The 14862-nt window shown below is 50.5% G+C and overlaps 1 protein-coding gene across 8 annotated transcripts in view; it reads left to right on the forward strand.

Annotated features, from left to right (window-relative positions):
• dync1i2a (dynein, cytoplasmic 1, intermediate chain 2a) overlaps positions 1 to 14862 on the forward strand; it is a 20985-nt gene continuing 6123 nt past the window's right edge. For 2 of the 8 annotated variants that reach the window (XM_067252363.1, XM_067252390.1), the window contains exons 1-10: positions 1 to 53; positions 1203 to 1320; positions 1603 to 1714; positions 2604 to 2694; positions 3146 to 3220; positions 4575 to 4690; positions 10766 to 10858; positions 11642 to 11804; positions 11950 to 12049; positions 12934 to 13059. In XM_067252363.1, coding sequence (XP_067108464.1) covers positions 1213 to 1320; positions 1603 to 1714; positions 2604 to 2694; positions 3146 to 3220; positions 4575 to 4690; positions 10766 to 10858; positions 11642 to 11804; positions 11950 to 12049; positions 12934 to 13059 — 984 coding nt within the window. In that variant the 5' untranslated portion in view covers positions 1 to 53; positions 1203 to 1212. Of the gene's footprint in view, positions 54 to 183; positions 242 to 1200; positions 1321 to 1602; positions 1715 to 2603; positions 2695 to 3145; positions 3221 to 4574; positions 4691 to 10765; positions 10859 to 11641; positions 11805 to 11949; positions 12050 to 12933; positions 13060 to 14862 lie in introns of all 8 variants that reach the window. The other 6 variants (XM_067252381.1, XM_067252398.1, XM_067252407.1 and 3 more) reach the window with 4 other exon arrangements.

Here is a 14862-nt window from a genome sequence, read left to right on the forward strand (position 1 = left end):
GCATTCGTGCGTTGTGTTTGGTTGCAGGAAAACTTGCTGTGGACACATTTAAGGTTTGTGAACTAAGTGGCCCTAAATTGGTTAAGTATAACTGTTGTTGAATAAATAGCAAGCGCACTATGATGCCAGTAAACAAATGTGTAGATTACATTTAGAGCTAATCTTTGTTCAATATTGCTGCAGGAGTCGAAGGCCAACCCCATTTGTACACCCACAACCGGCTAGTTAGCTAGCAAGCACTAGTATTTTTGTATTCTTTGTTAGACTAGCAACTTCACTTGGTTTAGTGACAGTTTAACATAGACACGTAGCGTACATATGACAGATTCCGAATTACTTCAACGTTGCCAACAGGAACCTTGGGTATCAGGACGAAACCCATACCGTAATGTGTAGCAAATGGTTTTGTGAACGAACGTTAGCTCTATCTCGCTAGCAGCTAGGTACTAGTATGCAGCGCTTGGGTGGGGCTACTTCGAAAGCGAAGTTAGCTGTCAGCATATAATTTCAGACAGCCAGCAAAGACGCTGATGCGGTGCTGCTAGCACATCCTTGTTCGGACGGAGGTGAGAACGCCTAGTTAACAAACAATTGTAGCTTATGAGCATCGGCATCAGTTGTCGGCTAGCATTAACGCAAGCCCACTTTATAAATCAAAACAAACTGTCTAATTCTAGTATAGGTTTCCTATCGTAAAGGTAATGTGGCTGGAAAGCACAATGTAATACACTTTTGGCTAGCCTACTGCAATTACTGTACGTGGGAGCTTTTTGGCCAACAATATTAAGTTAAACACCTGACAGTAGTTTAACAGCCTGGTTAAATCAACGGTATTAGCTTAGCTAGCTAGCATACGGAACTTGAACAAACAAACGCACCAAGTGTGTTTGCCCAACTTCAAAACTGCATTAACTCAGTTTCTTTGTATCCCTCGGTCGGATGTGGAGAAGTTGCTGGCCATGTTCTAGCTTCCCGGTGAGGCCTAATAAAGTCTGAAGTTCCTTGACAGAAGAGCGCTTTTCAGACCAGAACCCTGTTCATTGTAGAGAAATGTACTGTTTTGATAGAGGTAGTTGTTTTAGATCCAGCATTGTGTCAACTAGTGGACTGTAAACCGTATGCAAGTGAATAACATGTCAGGAGTGTTCAATTGGAACAGGTTTGGTGTGAAATATCCATAGTTTTTTGTATGTGTCCCACAGTTTTGACATCATGTCGGACAAAAGTGAGCTAAAAGCAGAGCTTGAAAGGAAGAAACAGCGCCTGGCCCAGATCAGGGAGGAGAAGAAAAGGAAGGAAGAGGAGCGCAAAAAGAAAGAGGCAGGTCCAGCCTGAACACTATTACAGAAAGAATCCCTTTCATTTATACAGCCCCTTTCTCACACACAAAGCACATGCTTTACAGATGAAAATAAATGAGAATTACAATGAAATGCAAATAAAATACAGATATACATATAGAAATGCCGGCCAGTCACCTTGCCTAGACATTCACACTGGCATGGCAACATACGGCACGCTAACGAGCATCACCTCGCAGCCTCGTAAGCTGCACCTGATCTGAGAGGCCTAAAGCATCCGTCACGTCCTCCTGTGTATCAGGCTGACCAGAAGAAGGATGCTGCCCCGCACCCGGACGACTCGGACCTGGAGAAGAAGAGGCGCGAGGCAGACGCCCTGCTCCAGAGCATGGGCCTCACCGACACACCTGCTGGTAAGAAACCCACGCCTCAACTGCATGGTTGAGTTTAGCCTTACGGGACTAAACTGGCTGAGGGTGTTACCTTCTCTTGGGGTTTTTGGAGATATCGGCCGTAGAGATGTCTGCCTTCTGTTGGATATGATGGAGCTTGATTGGGCTTGTCTTGTGGTGCGCAAAGCCAGTCATCTCTGTGGTCGATATATCCAAATATTGGCGACTCACACCAGAATAATCTAGATGAATAAATAGCGTTACAGTTAATTGGGAAAGTATTTGTTTTGTGAGTAAACTCCCTTTTAAATGTTCAAACTACAATAGTCTACGTAGGGAGTCAGGTGGCTGAGCGGTGAGGGAATCGGGCTAGTAATCCTAAGGTTGCCAGTTCGATTCCCGGTCATGCCAACTGACGTGTCCTTGGGCAAGGCACTTCACCCTACTTGCCTCGGGGGAATGTCCCTGTACTTACTGTAAGTCGCTCTGGATAAGAGCGTCTGCTAAATGACTAAATGTAAATGTAGTCTAAAAATGTGGAAGAACAATTTCCCAAGCAACCACAAGGGGGCAGAAGTGGTCCATTGTAGAACCTAACGGTTGGGGTTGCCACAAAACGAGAGGAAAAGGGGAAGGTAATGTTGGGAGTCGTGCAGTCAAACATACTTATTTTAGCAAGTCATCCATTTGGTCTAGATACATTTTTATAGTTCAATCTTCAACAAGATTATACTGCCAATGGCACAAACTAAAACCATTTTCTTTTTTGTTTTCTCTCTTTCGGCCACTCAATATCTGCTCCATGTTTAGCTGTTTATCCTCACCTTGACTTTGCCGACTGCCCCTCTATATTTTGTTGCACCATTGTGAGTCGTCCTTTAACAGAAGATCCGTCTGTTTCTCCATCCAGCCCCCCCTCCCACGTCACCAACCTCCAAATCTGTGGGCACGCCAAGCGAGGCAGGGAGCCAAGACTCGGGCGATGGCGCCGTGGGACCCAGGTAGCAACACCCCAGGATGTTTTAATGGCCAAATGCTTTCCTTTCTCTCGGCTTACAGTCCCCATCCTCAAAGCATGCTGCTGCTGTAATTGTGGCAGCAGTGCACATATTTATTTTAAATGCACGGGTAGATTTGGGACTGAAGGCAGATGTTGATATAATTTTAGCCTTTGCGTCTCACAGGTCTTCACATGTAGATCATCGTCTAAAAACAATAGTTAGTGTGCTTTTTAAAAATCTTTGTCTTTTCAAGATTATGGGGAGGTGAATTTGAAAGGTAAAGGTGTATTTTAAATCATCATAGAATTGTTGTGTGCCCATGCTACAGTACAAGTTTTTCCAGAGCGGGTCATGTACGCAAAACATGTTGCTCATTGTGACTGTCAAATTTGAGGTACAAATCAGTACACTAACCTATTTGTTTTCTGTTTGTTTGTCTCAATGGGGTCAGACCTCTGGAGAGCAACACTGGTCAACCTCTGTACAGTTCAGCGTTGCACACTAAGAACTTGCATTTACAAACCATGTACGTGAAAAAAACATGCTGAGATTTATATCGTCCCAGAAAAGGATGACTAGCTTATGCTGTGGGTGTGCATGTGTATTCAGTGTGTGTTCTGTTGAATTAGCACAGTCCTAAATGAACAATAAACCAGCAGGGTCTGGGGAGCCTGGGGAGCTTCTTAACCCCTAATTAGAGCCTCGTCCCTGGGCTGAAACTCTAGCTCCCCCAGTGTCCCATCAGGCCCAGGGAGTTCTTCCTCCAGCCCAGGGCCCTACGTGTTGAGTCATTTCCCTCACCAGCATGGCCATTTCCTACACACATGGAGGTCATGTTTTCTGCCTCAGGGCTCTCTCTCTCCCCATCTCCCCCCCCTCTCCATTTCATCTGTTGCTCACTCTGTTACCCTCCTCCCAGCCTCCCTCCCTCCCAGCCTCCCTCCCTCCCAGCCTCCCTCCCAGCCTCCCTCCCAGCCTCCCTCCCAGCCTCCCTCCCTCCCAGCCTTCATGCTCTGTTCAGATGGTGTGACACAGTTCCTGCTGCATCAGGCCTTCGGGCTCTTCAGTTAAACATGCCATCCCAGTCAGAGGGCCTCTGCTTTACATGAACATAAACTCCCCCTGATCCCCCAGGATAAAAAAGGATTTCATAAAACACTGAATGTTTAAATAAGCAATGAATCTTCCATGTTACATATGGCACGTTCAAAAGAATCTGCACATGTTTTTATTTTATTTTCCTTCCAATATTTTCAATGGAATGATCCTTGGGATATGATATTGAATGAACCGAACAGAAGTTTCTTTTGGGGCCAGTGAGCATGTGTGTATAAGTTGTAACTGGTTTCATCTCCCTGTTTTGTGGCTGCTCTCTCTCACTAATGCTGCCTTGTTGCTGTGCCACTAACCAGGACTCTACACTGGGACTCTGACCCATCCACGCTCCTGCTTCACTCTGATTCTGAACTGGGGTACTGAAGGCTATCTTCTCCTTTCTAATCATTCTCTCTCTGTCTCAGTCGCTCTCTGTCTCCGTTTCTGTCTCTCTCTCTCTCACTTGCTCTCTCTGTGTCGCTGTTTCTCTCTCTCTTCCTCTCTTAACTCAAGCATTGATGCTCCTCTTGACTATCTCACCATTTTAATCCTGATTAAAAGCATGCTTTTTTTCTGATTTAGTATTGTAAGCTAATGACCAACTACCCTTCTCATCCCCATGAATAATCGAAAGATTAAGATTTAATGGCGGTGCTTGAGACGCCTGTAAAAAAAACCCAAAACAACTGTGTACTTATGTTGTGCCTAGGACTATCAGTGTTTGCTTCATCATGTGCCGTTCTCCCCGGCCCTGGAGAGTGTCTGAAGCTGTCGTGTGTTCCTAGGCGCAGCGCGGCGAAGCTGGGCATGGCCAAGGTCACGCACGTGGACTTCCCTCCCCGGGAGATGGTGTCGTACACCAAGGAGACCCAGACCCCGGTCCTGACCCAGCAGAAAGAAGGTGGGGATGCTGAATACATTGACATCCGTGTGACTCGGGCAAAGGCGAGAGCGGTGGCCGTGGCGTGCGTGTTTGCCCGTGCGTCGAGCCGGCGAGCCCGTGTGATCACGCCAGTGGGGTAGGAAGTACACAGAGAGGGAAGGAGAGGGCCTCGACCGGGCACGGAGATGAAAGCCAGGGGAAATTGCAGGGGCCCCGGGAAACATAAGAAGTCAAAGGAGAGATTAAATTCACACACGTAGGCTTGCCCCCTGAACCCCCTCCCACCCCCCCCTCCCACCCCATCAGGCCCATATACCCCCCCGCTCCAATTAACATGCAGTATGAGAGGGACAGTAGGGAGCTGAGAGCCAGTAGATTGGGGGAGATATGAAGCTCTTTGTGTGTGCCCATCTAATGCATATGAAGCATGTCAATATGTAATTGCTACACAGTAGCTTTCATGTGGTTGTTTGTGCTTATCTTCAAAACCAGAATATATATATATATATATATATATATATATATATATATATATATATATATATATATATATATATATTACGTTGACTGCTTTTTGGAGATGCTCGTAGGAAGTTGTCGGTGTATATAGGAAGTTGTCGGTGTATATAAGAAGTTGTCGGTGTATATAAGAAGTTGTCGGTGTATATAGGAAGTTGTCGGTGTATATAGGAAGTTGTCGGTGTATATAGGAAGTTGTCGGTGTATATAGGAAGTTGTCGGTGTATATAGGAAGTTGTCGGTGTATATAGGAAGTTGTCGGTGTATATAGGAAGTTGTCGGTGTATATTGGGCTTGCAGTGTGTTAGCTGTCAGAGTTACGGCAGTAAACAAGACAAGCTCTAAACCAGTTGAGTTGGCCCTAGTCTTGAGGTAACAAATCCAAAATTAAAGATACCCCTAAAGAGGACATGACCAGTTAAAACTATCACTGTTATCACATAGGTCCTTGCCCATTTATTCTAGGTATTATGTTTGGTTTAGGGGGCTCAGAGAAGTGTTGTTGTCCATGAAATGGTATGTTGTGTATCTTCATAGAAGTGGACAAAACTTGGCTCGATGCTTTGAACACTGGTCTTGGTCTTCCTTCACACTTTGTTGACATTGTGCGGTTGTCAGATCCATCCAGGATGGGAGCCAGCCAGGTGACAGAGCTTTGTCACCGAGGACAAACGCTATGATTCCTCTGGAAGGCCGTGAGCACAGGCAGTGAGGGATGAAAAGCTGGCCTCTCAGTCGCGTGGTGGCCCATGGGCTCTGCAGGCAGGCCATTGTGAGACTGTTAAACAAGGATGGTTTCTGCTGGCTGTTCAACACTAGACCCCCATCACTCCCTGCAACTATGCAATCATTTCATCAACTCTCTCTCCCTCTCCTGTCTTCGCTCAGCGAACAGGCACATAACAAAACACACTCAGTGACATTGTACGTTGTTTAGTTTTTTTCTGTCTCGCGCCATCACGCCTGGCACTCGGCGCCGTCCCCTTGGCGACTCGCACCCCTCCTGCGCATATTTGATGTTGGGGGGCGGCGACGGGCTGGCGCTCTGATTGAGCGATTCATCATGTTGTCAAGAGGAGGCGACGGCGCGGCACTCTCAAGGTCAGCGGGCGGCGACGGGAGCCGCGGCGACAGTGCTCCCTGCTCGCCCGGGGGGGGGGGGGGAGCGGGAGTTGCCGCCGTGCCCGCTCCCCCCAGAGAACGGAATTAAAGGTGTATTACTAATCCTTCCGTTCTGATCAGCGTGTGTTCTCCCATTCTGGATACGGATCAGCGTGTGTTCTCCCGTTCTGGATACGGATCAGCGTGTGTTCTCCCTTTCTGGATACGGATCAGCGTGTGTTCTCCCGTTCTGGATACGGATCAGCGTGTGTTCTCCCGTTCTGGATACGGATCAGCGTGTGTTCTCCCGTTCTGGATACGGATCAGCGTGTGTTCTCCCGTTCTGGATACGGAGAGGCGTGTGTTCTCCCGTTCTGGATACGGATCAGCGTGTGTTCTCCCGTTCTGGATACGGATCAGCGTGTGTTCTCCCGTTCTGGATACGGAGAGGCGTGTGTTCTCCTGTTCTGGATACGGAGAGGCGTGTGTTCTCCCGTTCTGGATACGGATCAGCGTGTGTTCTCCAGTTCTGGATACGGAGAGGCGTGTGTTCTCCCGTTCTGGATACGGAGAGGCGTGTGTTCTCCCGTTCCTGGAGGCGGTGAACTCTCCTAACAGTCTGTAAAGGGGAATGGTTGAATTGGAAGCTATGAGTCAAGTGACAGTGTAGCGGTAGTCAATTACCAACCAGATGGTTCCAGTTGCGACTCCAATGGTATACTTATTTGCCTGGTATCGCCAGATCAGTTCGCAAAGGCTTATTAGTCTGGAACCTCTCTGTTCATTTTTGGATTTACAAGGGGCAGGATAAACAAGCGCAGACCAAAATGCCTCTGGATGATATTGGATAGAAAACCAATCAGAGAGACAAAACGTCATCTTGGTTGTTTCGTTTTTTGTTTTTTTATGCCTAGACTGTACTCCTCTGGACAGTCATTTTATTAAACCCGCCCCCTTTCAGATAAATGGTTGTGATTGGCCCGACACTTTCCATGCCGGAGGGAAATCTGTGTGAATGGGAGGATGGACACACCTGACAGATAAACTTAACCATGAGCTTGCAGATTGGTCTGGTTCACAGACTACATACTTACAGAACTTTAAACTAATGCTGAGTTTTCTGGTTTGCAAGCCATTGAAGGATTGGCTGTGATTTAGGCCAATAGTGTGCAGGAAATGTCTGTGACTCCAGAACAGGAACATGTTCAGACAGCAGGGTCCGACTTAACGCAGCGTCAGTAAGTGCTGCTTAACAAGAGCTTGTAATTATGGTGAAAGATACCGGGACTCATCGTGTCTGGAGCTCTTTAAAATAAAATATATAAAAAAGGCTCCAGGACTACAAGTGTAGGGAGCATTTGAGCAAATTTGAAATTTAATTAAATTTGATTGTTTTAATCACAGAGAATTCAGAGGAAGGTCAAAACTTTTAATCAGTAAAGGGCCTCAACAGCCTCTTGTTAAAAGTGCCTCTCTTCCAGCATAGTCACCTTTTATACTCTCGCACTTGACGATTAGAGGTTCTGTCTATTGTTAGATTTAGTCTCCTGCCACAGACTTGGTTTCTGCAGGAACAGAGTGGCCCTGCACCATTGGTCTCACCTGTTTTCATCAGCGGATTTTTGTTTTGTGTTGGTAGGAGCTTGAGAAGAAGGTTGTGTAGCTTCCTCTTTAGTGCTCCTGTGTTCTGTAAGGACAGAGGGGTTCAGCAGTGTTTAAACTGGTGGTGAAGGTGTCAGCGCTCTCTGAAGCGTGCCATGTCACAGCTGACTGTGTCTTGGATCAACCTGCTTGTCAGAGGACTTGAGTGCTGCACCCCCAGTGTGAGCGCGGCAGGTCCACTCAGATAGACACGGAGCGCACCATAATCACGCTCCAACATCACGCTCCAACATCACGCTCCAACATCACGCTCCAACATCACGCTCCAACATCACGCTCCAACATCACCGCTCCAACATCACCGCTCCAACATCACCGCTCCAACATCACCGCTCCAACATCACGCTCCAACATCACGCTCCAACATCACCGCTCCAACATCACGCTCCAACATCACGCTCCAACATCACGCTCCAACATCACGCTCCAACATCACGCTCCAACATCACGCTCCAACATCACGCTCCAACATCACGCTCCAACATCACCGCTCCAACATCACCGCTCCAACATCACCGCTCCAACATCACGCTCCAACATCACCGCTCCAACATCACCGCTCCAACATCACCGCTCCAACATCACCGCTCCAACATCACCGCTCCAACATCACCGCTCCAACATCACCGCTCCAACATCACCGCTCCAACATCACGCTCCAACATCACGCCCGGAGGAAATATGTTTTAAACCAATGCCAGTTTGTTGTTAGAATTTGATCGAAATCTCTCTCTATTTATATATATATATATATATATAACCTTTTTTGTTGTTGCAGTTTTGATCCATCTCACTATTTCGATAGTCATAATTTAGAAAGGTTCGAGCATTTCCAACATGGGGAATCCAAACAGCTCAGTAGTTTAGTCGAAGCTTTGTTTGTGTGAGTAAGTCGGTGGTGGCTGCGGTCCGTTCCGGAGCCAGAGAGATGAGCACACCTGCAGCAGGGAGTAAAGGTCATTAGTTTTGTACTTGAACAACACTGGACCCATGTAGTGTTTGCATTAATATATTGTCCATTGACAAAGACCTGTGATTATCCCCCCCCCCACCCCCCCCCCACTGGGCTTCCACTCCCCACAAAAGCTTTTATTTCTTAAGTGGTACAAAAGCCATAATTGGACCTCTGCTCTGAGGGGAGGTGTCAGTGTGCAGGACATCGCTGATCTGGGTGAATTCTGTTAAATGCTTCTCTCTCTCTGCATGGTACCCCCCCCCCCCTCCCCCCCTCCCCCCCTACCCCCCTCCCCCCCTACCCCCCCCGAACACCCCAGTAGGGTCACAAGGATCACTAGCTTTTCTCCAAATGGCCATTTTGTCTGGCAGGTGCATTATACCCTTTATTTTCAGATTGTCTCTCTGCTCGTAATGCTTGGCAGGTTGATTGCTCTGGCTGCCTTGCCGGGGAAAGGGCTGACGAGCCTGGCCGAGCCCAGCTGAAAGACAGTGATTACTGTTTTCCTTTAAGCCTGATTGAGGCCCTTGAAAGGAAAGATTTTAACCTTCTCCTTTTGGTTCCAGACTACGGCTGTGTATTGAAATGGGTTGTGTCATCAGCCCAGTTCTGTAAACTCATCAGAACAGCAGATCTTCATCCTCCCCCCCCCCCCCCCCAGCGCCATCAGAGAAATGAAAAGAATCACTTTATATAGACAAAGTGACAGATGACATTATCATTTAGATTATCTCAGTGGAGAGGAAATGGCGGTTAGGGCACGCAAAGCAGTCACCATAGATTCGTTTTACATAGAATGGACCCTACATAGACCCAGAGAAATATTTTCTCCTACGCCTGAATCAATTTCTTCTGATTTATGTATACATGAAAGGAGCAGCCTATGTATGGAAAGCAGGTTTGGGATGTTTGTCTGAGAAAGCGCTCTTGTCTATGAGCCAGTGTGTGGTTTGCCAGCTGGTCCACCCTACAAGCTGTATTTTGTTGTACATTCTCCGGGGTTGAATAGCGCCTCGTAAGACCCCCTGCCGAGACGGTAATTGCGCAGGCTTGCTGTTCAGGCAGAGGCTTGTCTCGGGTCGACCAGGCAGAAAACCTCTGTGCCATCCTCATGCCACCTTTTCAGGAGGAGAAGACAATCCCAGCAGCGCCATCTGCTTCGGAGCTGCTCAGTCAGCTGGCTGGACCGGGGGGCCGGGGGGCTGGGGGCCGGACAGCTGCTCCTCGTCCTCTGGCCCGCTGGCCCCGTCCTGCTGGGGGAGGGGGCTACTGGGTTAGTGGGACAGGGAGATGGCTACACTGACAACCACACTCCCTGTTGAATGGCTGGGACTCATTACCGGGGCTGGGGTAAGGGGGGGAGGGAGGGAGGGGGGATGGGACTAGGTCGGCGAGGGGACCCCAACGCGACAAGACGCCCGCTGTGTCCCACCCCCCCACCCCCTATATACACACCCCCACACACAAACGACAACCTCCAGCTCCTTAGAAGCTCAGGTCTTTTCAGAAAGGTGACATTGTGTTTGCAAACCAAACAAACGCCTGGCGAAACTGTCCCATTCCCTTACCCAGAGTAGCCTGCTGAGGATGCAGTGTTCTGACTGAAAGACAAAATCAGGACTTTGTAGCCGTTTTAAAGGCCAGGATCACTGACTGTGCAGCTGAGGGGGCTGTGTTGGCCATTGTGGCCAATTGATATGGAAATATTGATTTAAGAACACCTCAACAAAGAGTGACCATTTTAATGGTCCCAGTTGAATATTGCCGTGTTTTTGTCATAAACCGATACATGAATTAGACTTGTCGTCACTCCTGCTTTGCCAGGTTGACTTCACAATGTGTCTCTTGTCATCCAGCAGAGGAAGAGGAGGAGGAGGAGGAGATCTCCCCCCCGCAGCCCGCGCTGGAGACGCAGAGCGAGCCCCCGGTGCAGGAGGAGGAGGAGGAGGGTAAGCTGCTAGCCTCACCACGCACCACTGCTCTTTCAGGTTCAGAAGGAACCTGCTCAGCTGCCACATGTCCTGGGTGCCTACATGCTGCTAGCCTAGCGCAGCTAGCCACATGTCCTGGGTGCCTACACGCTGCTAGCCTAGCGCAGCTAGCCACATGTCCTGGGTGCCTACACGCTGCTAGCCTAGCGCAGCTAGCCACATGTCCTGGATGCCTACACGCTGCTAGCCTAGCGCAGCTAGCCACATGTCCTGGGTGCCTATACGCTGCTAGCCTAGCGCAGCTAGCAACATGTCCTGGGTGCCTACACGCTGCTAGCCTAGCGCAGCTAGCCACATGTCCTGGGTGCCTACACGCTGCTAGCCTAGCGCAGCTAGCCACATGTCCTGAGTGCCTACACGCTGCTAGCCTAGCGCAGACGTAGCCTACAGGGTATTTAGTGGACAAGTGATTTCTGAGTCGACCTGTCTTTCTCCCCGTCTGTGTGTCTGTCTGTTTCCTTGTCTGTCTCTCTGTGTGTGTGTGTGTCTCTGTGTGTGTGTCTGTGTGTCTCTGTGTGTGTGTGTCTCTGTGTCTCTGTCTGTGTGTGTCTGTGTCTCTCTGTGTGTGTTTCTGTGTGTCTCTCTCTCTGTGTGTCTCTCTGTGTCTCTGTGTGTGTGTCTCTCTCTGTGTCTCTGTGTCTCTCTGTGTCTCTGTGTGTCTCTGTCTCTGTCTCTCACTCTGTGTGTGTGTGCGTCTCTGTGTCTCTCTGTGTCTCTGTGTGTCTCTCTGTGTGTGTCCAGCTCCCCCACACGAGCTGACTGAGGAGGAGAAGCTCCAGATCCTGCACTCTGAGGAGTTCATGACCTTCTTCGACCACAGCACGCGCATCGTGGAGCGGGCCCTGTCCGAGCACGTGGACATGTTCTTCGACTACAGCGGCCGCGACCTGGAGGAGAAGGAGGGGTAAAGGCCCATTACCACACACGAGAAGCCAGACGAGCAATATGTCTTTACACACAAGGCTTAGTGGTACGCCAGGCGTGAAGATTGATTCAATACAGGTTAGATTAACCCTGAAATGATTGTACGTTTTTCTTTTCGTGTCCAGGGAGATCCAAGCAGGAGCCAAGCTGTCTCTGAACAGGCAGTTCATGGACGAGCGCTGGTCCAAGCACCGCGTGGTCACCTGTCTGGACTGGTCTCCTCAGGTACCCCCCCCTGCTTCCCCCTGACCCAGAGAGACCGCCTCTGATCCTGGATCCAACCCGCCTGCCACCTCCCTCTGTTACCGCCGTTGTGTCGGGAGTTTAACCACACTGTGTATTTAGCCCAGATGCTAATGCCTTTAAGCGAGTTGCCATGCCAACGGCCTAATTCTTTATGATTAACCGGCGTGTATTTGACATATTTACGTACGACCACAGGCCCCCAGAGGAACGGGGAACTTATGTCACGCCTAAATCGTCACTTAGTTAGCGCCCATAATGACTTGTTTCCCTGGACTTCTCCCTTCGTGTTATTCCTAGTTTTTCAATGGCTTCTGACACTGATTGAACACCAGCTCATTGTCCCTAACAGGGCTCGCTAACAGCGATATCCATTCCCGTTTGAACCCCAAACTGGTGTATTCACAAACTGTAAAGCTCACTTTTAACAATATGAGAAGCAGCAGAGGTTAATGGTTTGTTTACATCTGGGGAGTGTTGGCGAACAGGCCTGCTCTCCTCAGCAGCTTCTGACAGCGTCTTTTAGTAGCGACCCGGGGCTTGAGTTTCAAAGCTCTCCAGCGACGTGCAGCGGTCAGCTTTACTGCAGGGCTTCCTTAGCTCCCTCAGAAGTCTCGTCCTTAAACATTAATGCAGAGTTCTTGGATCGGATACAAACTTTATTTACCAGACTGCTGTTGGCGAAAAAAAAAGAAAAAAAGAAAAAGAAGTTTCCCGGCCATAAATCTTGTTGAAGGAGGGGCGGTGACACACTCTGCCAGGCATGCACCAGTAGAGGCTGAGCCAGGCTCGTTCCCATGGAGCCTGGCCCGCGGGCCTGTCTGCTTCCTCCTGACATTCATTTGGGCCGATGTGTCTGTCACCAGTATCCTGAGCTGCTGGTGGCCTCGTACAACAACAACGAGGAGGTTCCTCACGAGCCGGACGGCGTGGCCCTGGTGTGGAACATGAAGTACAAGAAGAACACGCCCGAGTACATCTTCCACTGCCAGGTACTGTGCCCCCCGGCCGGAGAGCCCCTCCTGCACGCTCTCCTCCACCTCCCTCTCTCTCTCCTTCCTCCTCCCCTCCTTCCTCCTCCCCTCCTCCTCCCTCTCCTCCCTCCTCTCCCTCTCCTCCCTCCTCTCCCTCCTCTCCTTCTCCTCCCTCCTTCCTCCTCCCCTCCCCTCCTCTACCTCTCCTCCCTCCTTCCTCCTCCCCTCCTCCTACCTCCTCTCCCCTCCTCCTCCCTCCTCTTCCTGGGTGGTTCTCTTCATGACGAGTGTGGCACGCTGCCAAGCACTGTCCTCATTTTCCTCCATCACCTCCTCACCCCCTCCCCTCCATATCACCCCCCCTCCCCCATAGCCCCCTCAGCCCCCTCCCTCTGGTCGATGCACATTGTGATTTCAGCAGGCTGGTATCCACCTCAACCACATCTATCCACAAACATGTGTTATTGAGGCGCCGTGGATAAGCCTGGGCCCAGGAACAGACTAGGATCCAGGACCCAGGACTAGACTAGGACCCAGGGCCTAGGACTAGACTAGGACCCAGGGCCCAGGACTAGACTAGGACCCAGGGCCTAGGACTAGAGTAGGACCCAGGGCCTAGGACTAGACTAGGACCCAGGGTCCAGGACTAGACTAGGACCCAGGGTCTAGGACTAGCCTAGGACCCAGGGTCTAGGACTAGCCTAGGACCCAGGGCCTAGGACTAGACTAGGACCCAGGGCCTAGGACTAGAGTAGGACCCAGGGCCCAGGACTAGACTAGGACCAAGGGCCTAGGACTAGAGTAGGACCCAGGGCCCAGGACTAGACTAGGACCCAGGGCCCAGGACTAGACTAGGACCCAGGGCCCAGGACTAGACTAGGACCCAGGGCCTAGGACTAGAGTAGGACCAGGCCCTCTCTAGGACCCAGCGGGCAGGGCTGTCCAGGAGCTGGAGTCCTGATCTGGTACCAAACAAGGGCTCTGTGTGGAGCTCTACTTGCAGGAAGCTCCCAGGCCGCTCTGCTTTATTCTACTGAGTGCCCCCAGGATCTCTGCCCACGACAGGCTGAGTAGAACCACATGTGGTGGCCCCGGCCTCCACAGAGGCAGGCCCCGGCCTCCACAGAGGCAGGCCCCGGCCTCCACAGAGGCAGGCCCCGGCCTCCACAGAGGCAGGCCCCGGCCTCCACAGAGGCAGGCCCCGGCCTCCACAGAGGCAGGCCCCGGCCTCCACAGAGGCAGGCCCCGGCCTCCACAGAGGCAGGCCCCGGCCTCCACAGAGGCAGGCCCCGGCCTCCACAGAGGCAGGCCCCGGCCTCCACAGAGGCAGGCCCCGGCCTCCACAGAGGCAGGCCCCGGCCTCCACAGAGGCAGGCCCCGGCCTCCACAGAGGCAGGCCCCGGCCTCCACAGAGGCAGGCCCCGGCCTCCACAGAGGCAGGCCCTGGCTCAGAATCAGATGAATCAAACCCAGCACAAGTGTGAACTCATTTCTCCTCCATGGATCTAAGTGGGCGGGAAATAAGCTTTTCCTCAACAAACTGTCACTTTTTGGAGGGGAAAAAAATCCCTTGGCTCGATGAATGTGAACATATGATTCGATGTGTAGGGGACAGCGAGATGGATACGGCTGCAGAAAAGCAAACAAGCCACCTAGAGGCGAAGGACAGGCGGCGACATGAGAGAGAGACATAATAAACTCACATGAACAGCGTCAACATAATCCACACATGATATATCCTGGTGAGAGCAGCTTCTAGGGCCGGGCTTGGTGTCGTGGCGAGGTGTGAGTCATGGAAAACACAAGATTGTTCAAACTGAA

Source organism: Osmerus mordax, chromosome 2 (genome assembly GCF_038355195.1).
Source record: "Osmerus mordax isolate fOsmMor3 chromosome 2, fOsmMor3.pri, whole genome shotgun sequence".
In the NCBI taxonomy this organism is placed as follows: Eukaryota; Metazoa; Chordata; class Actinopteri; order Osmeriformes; family Osmeridae; genus Osmerus; species Osmerus mordax.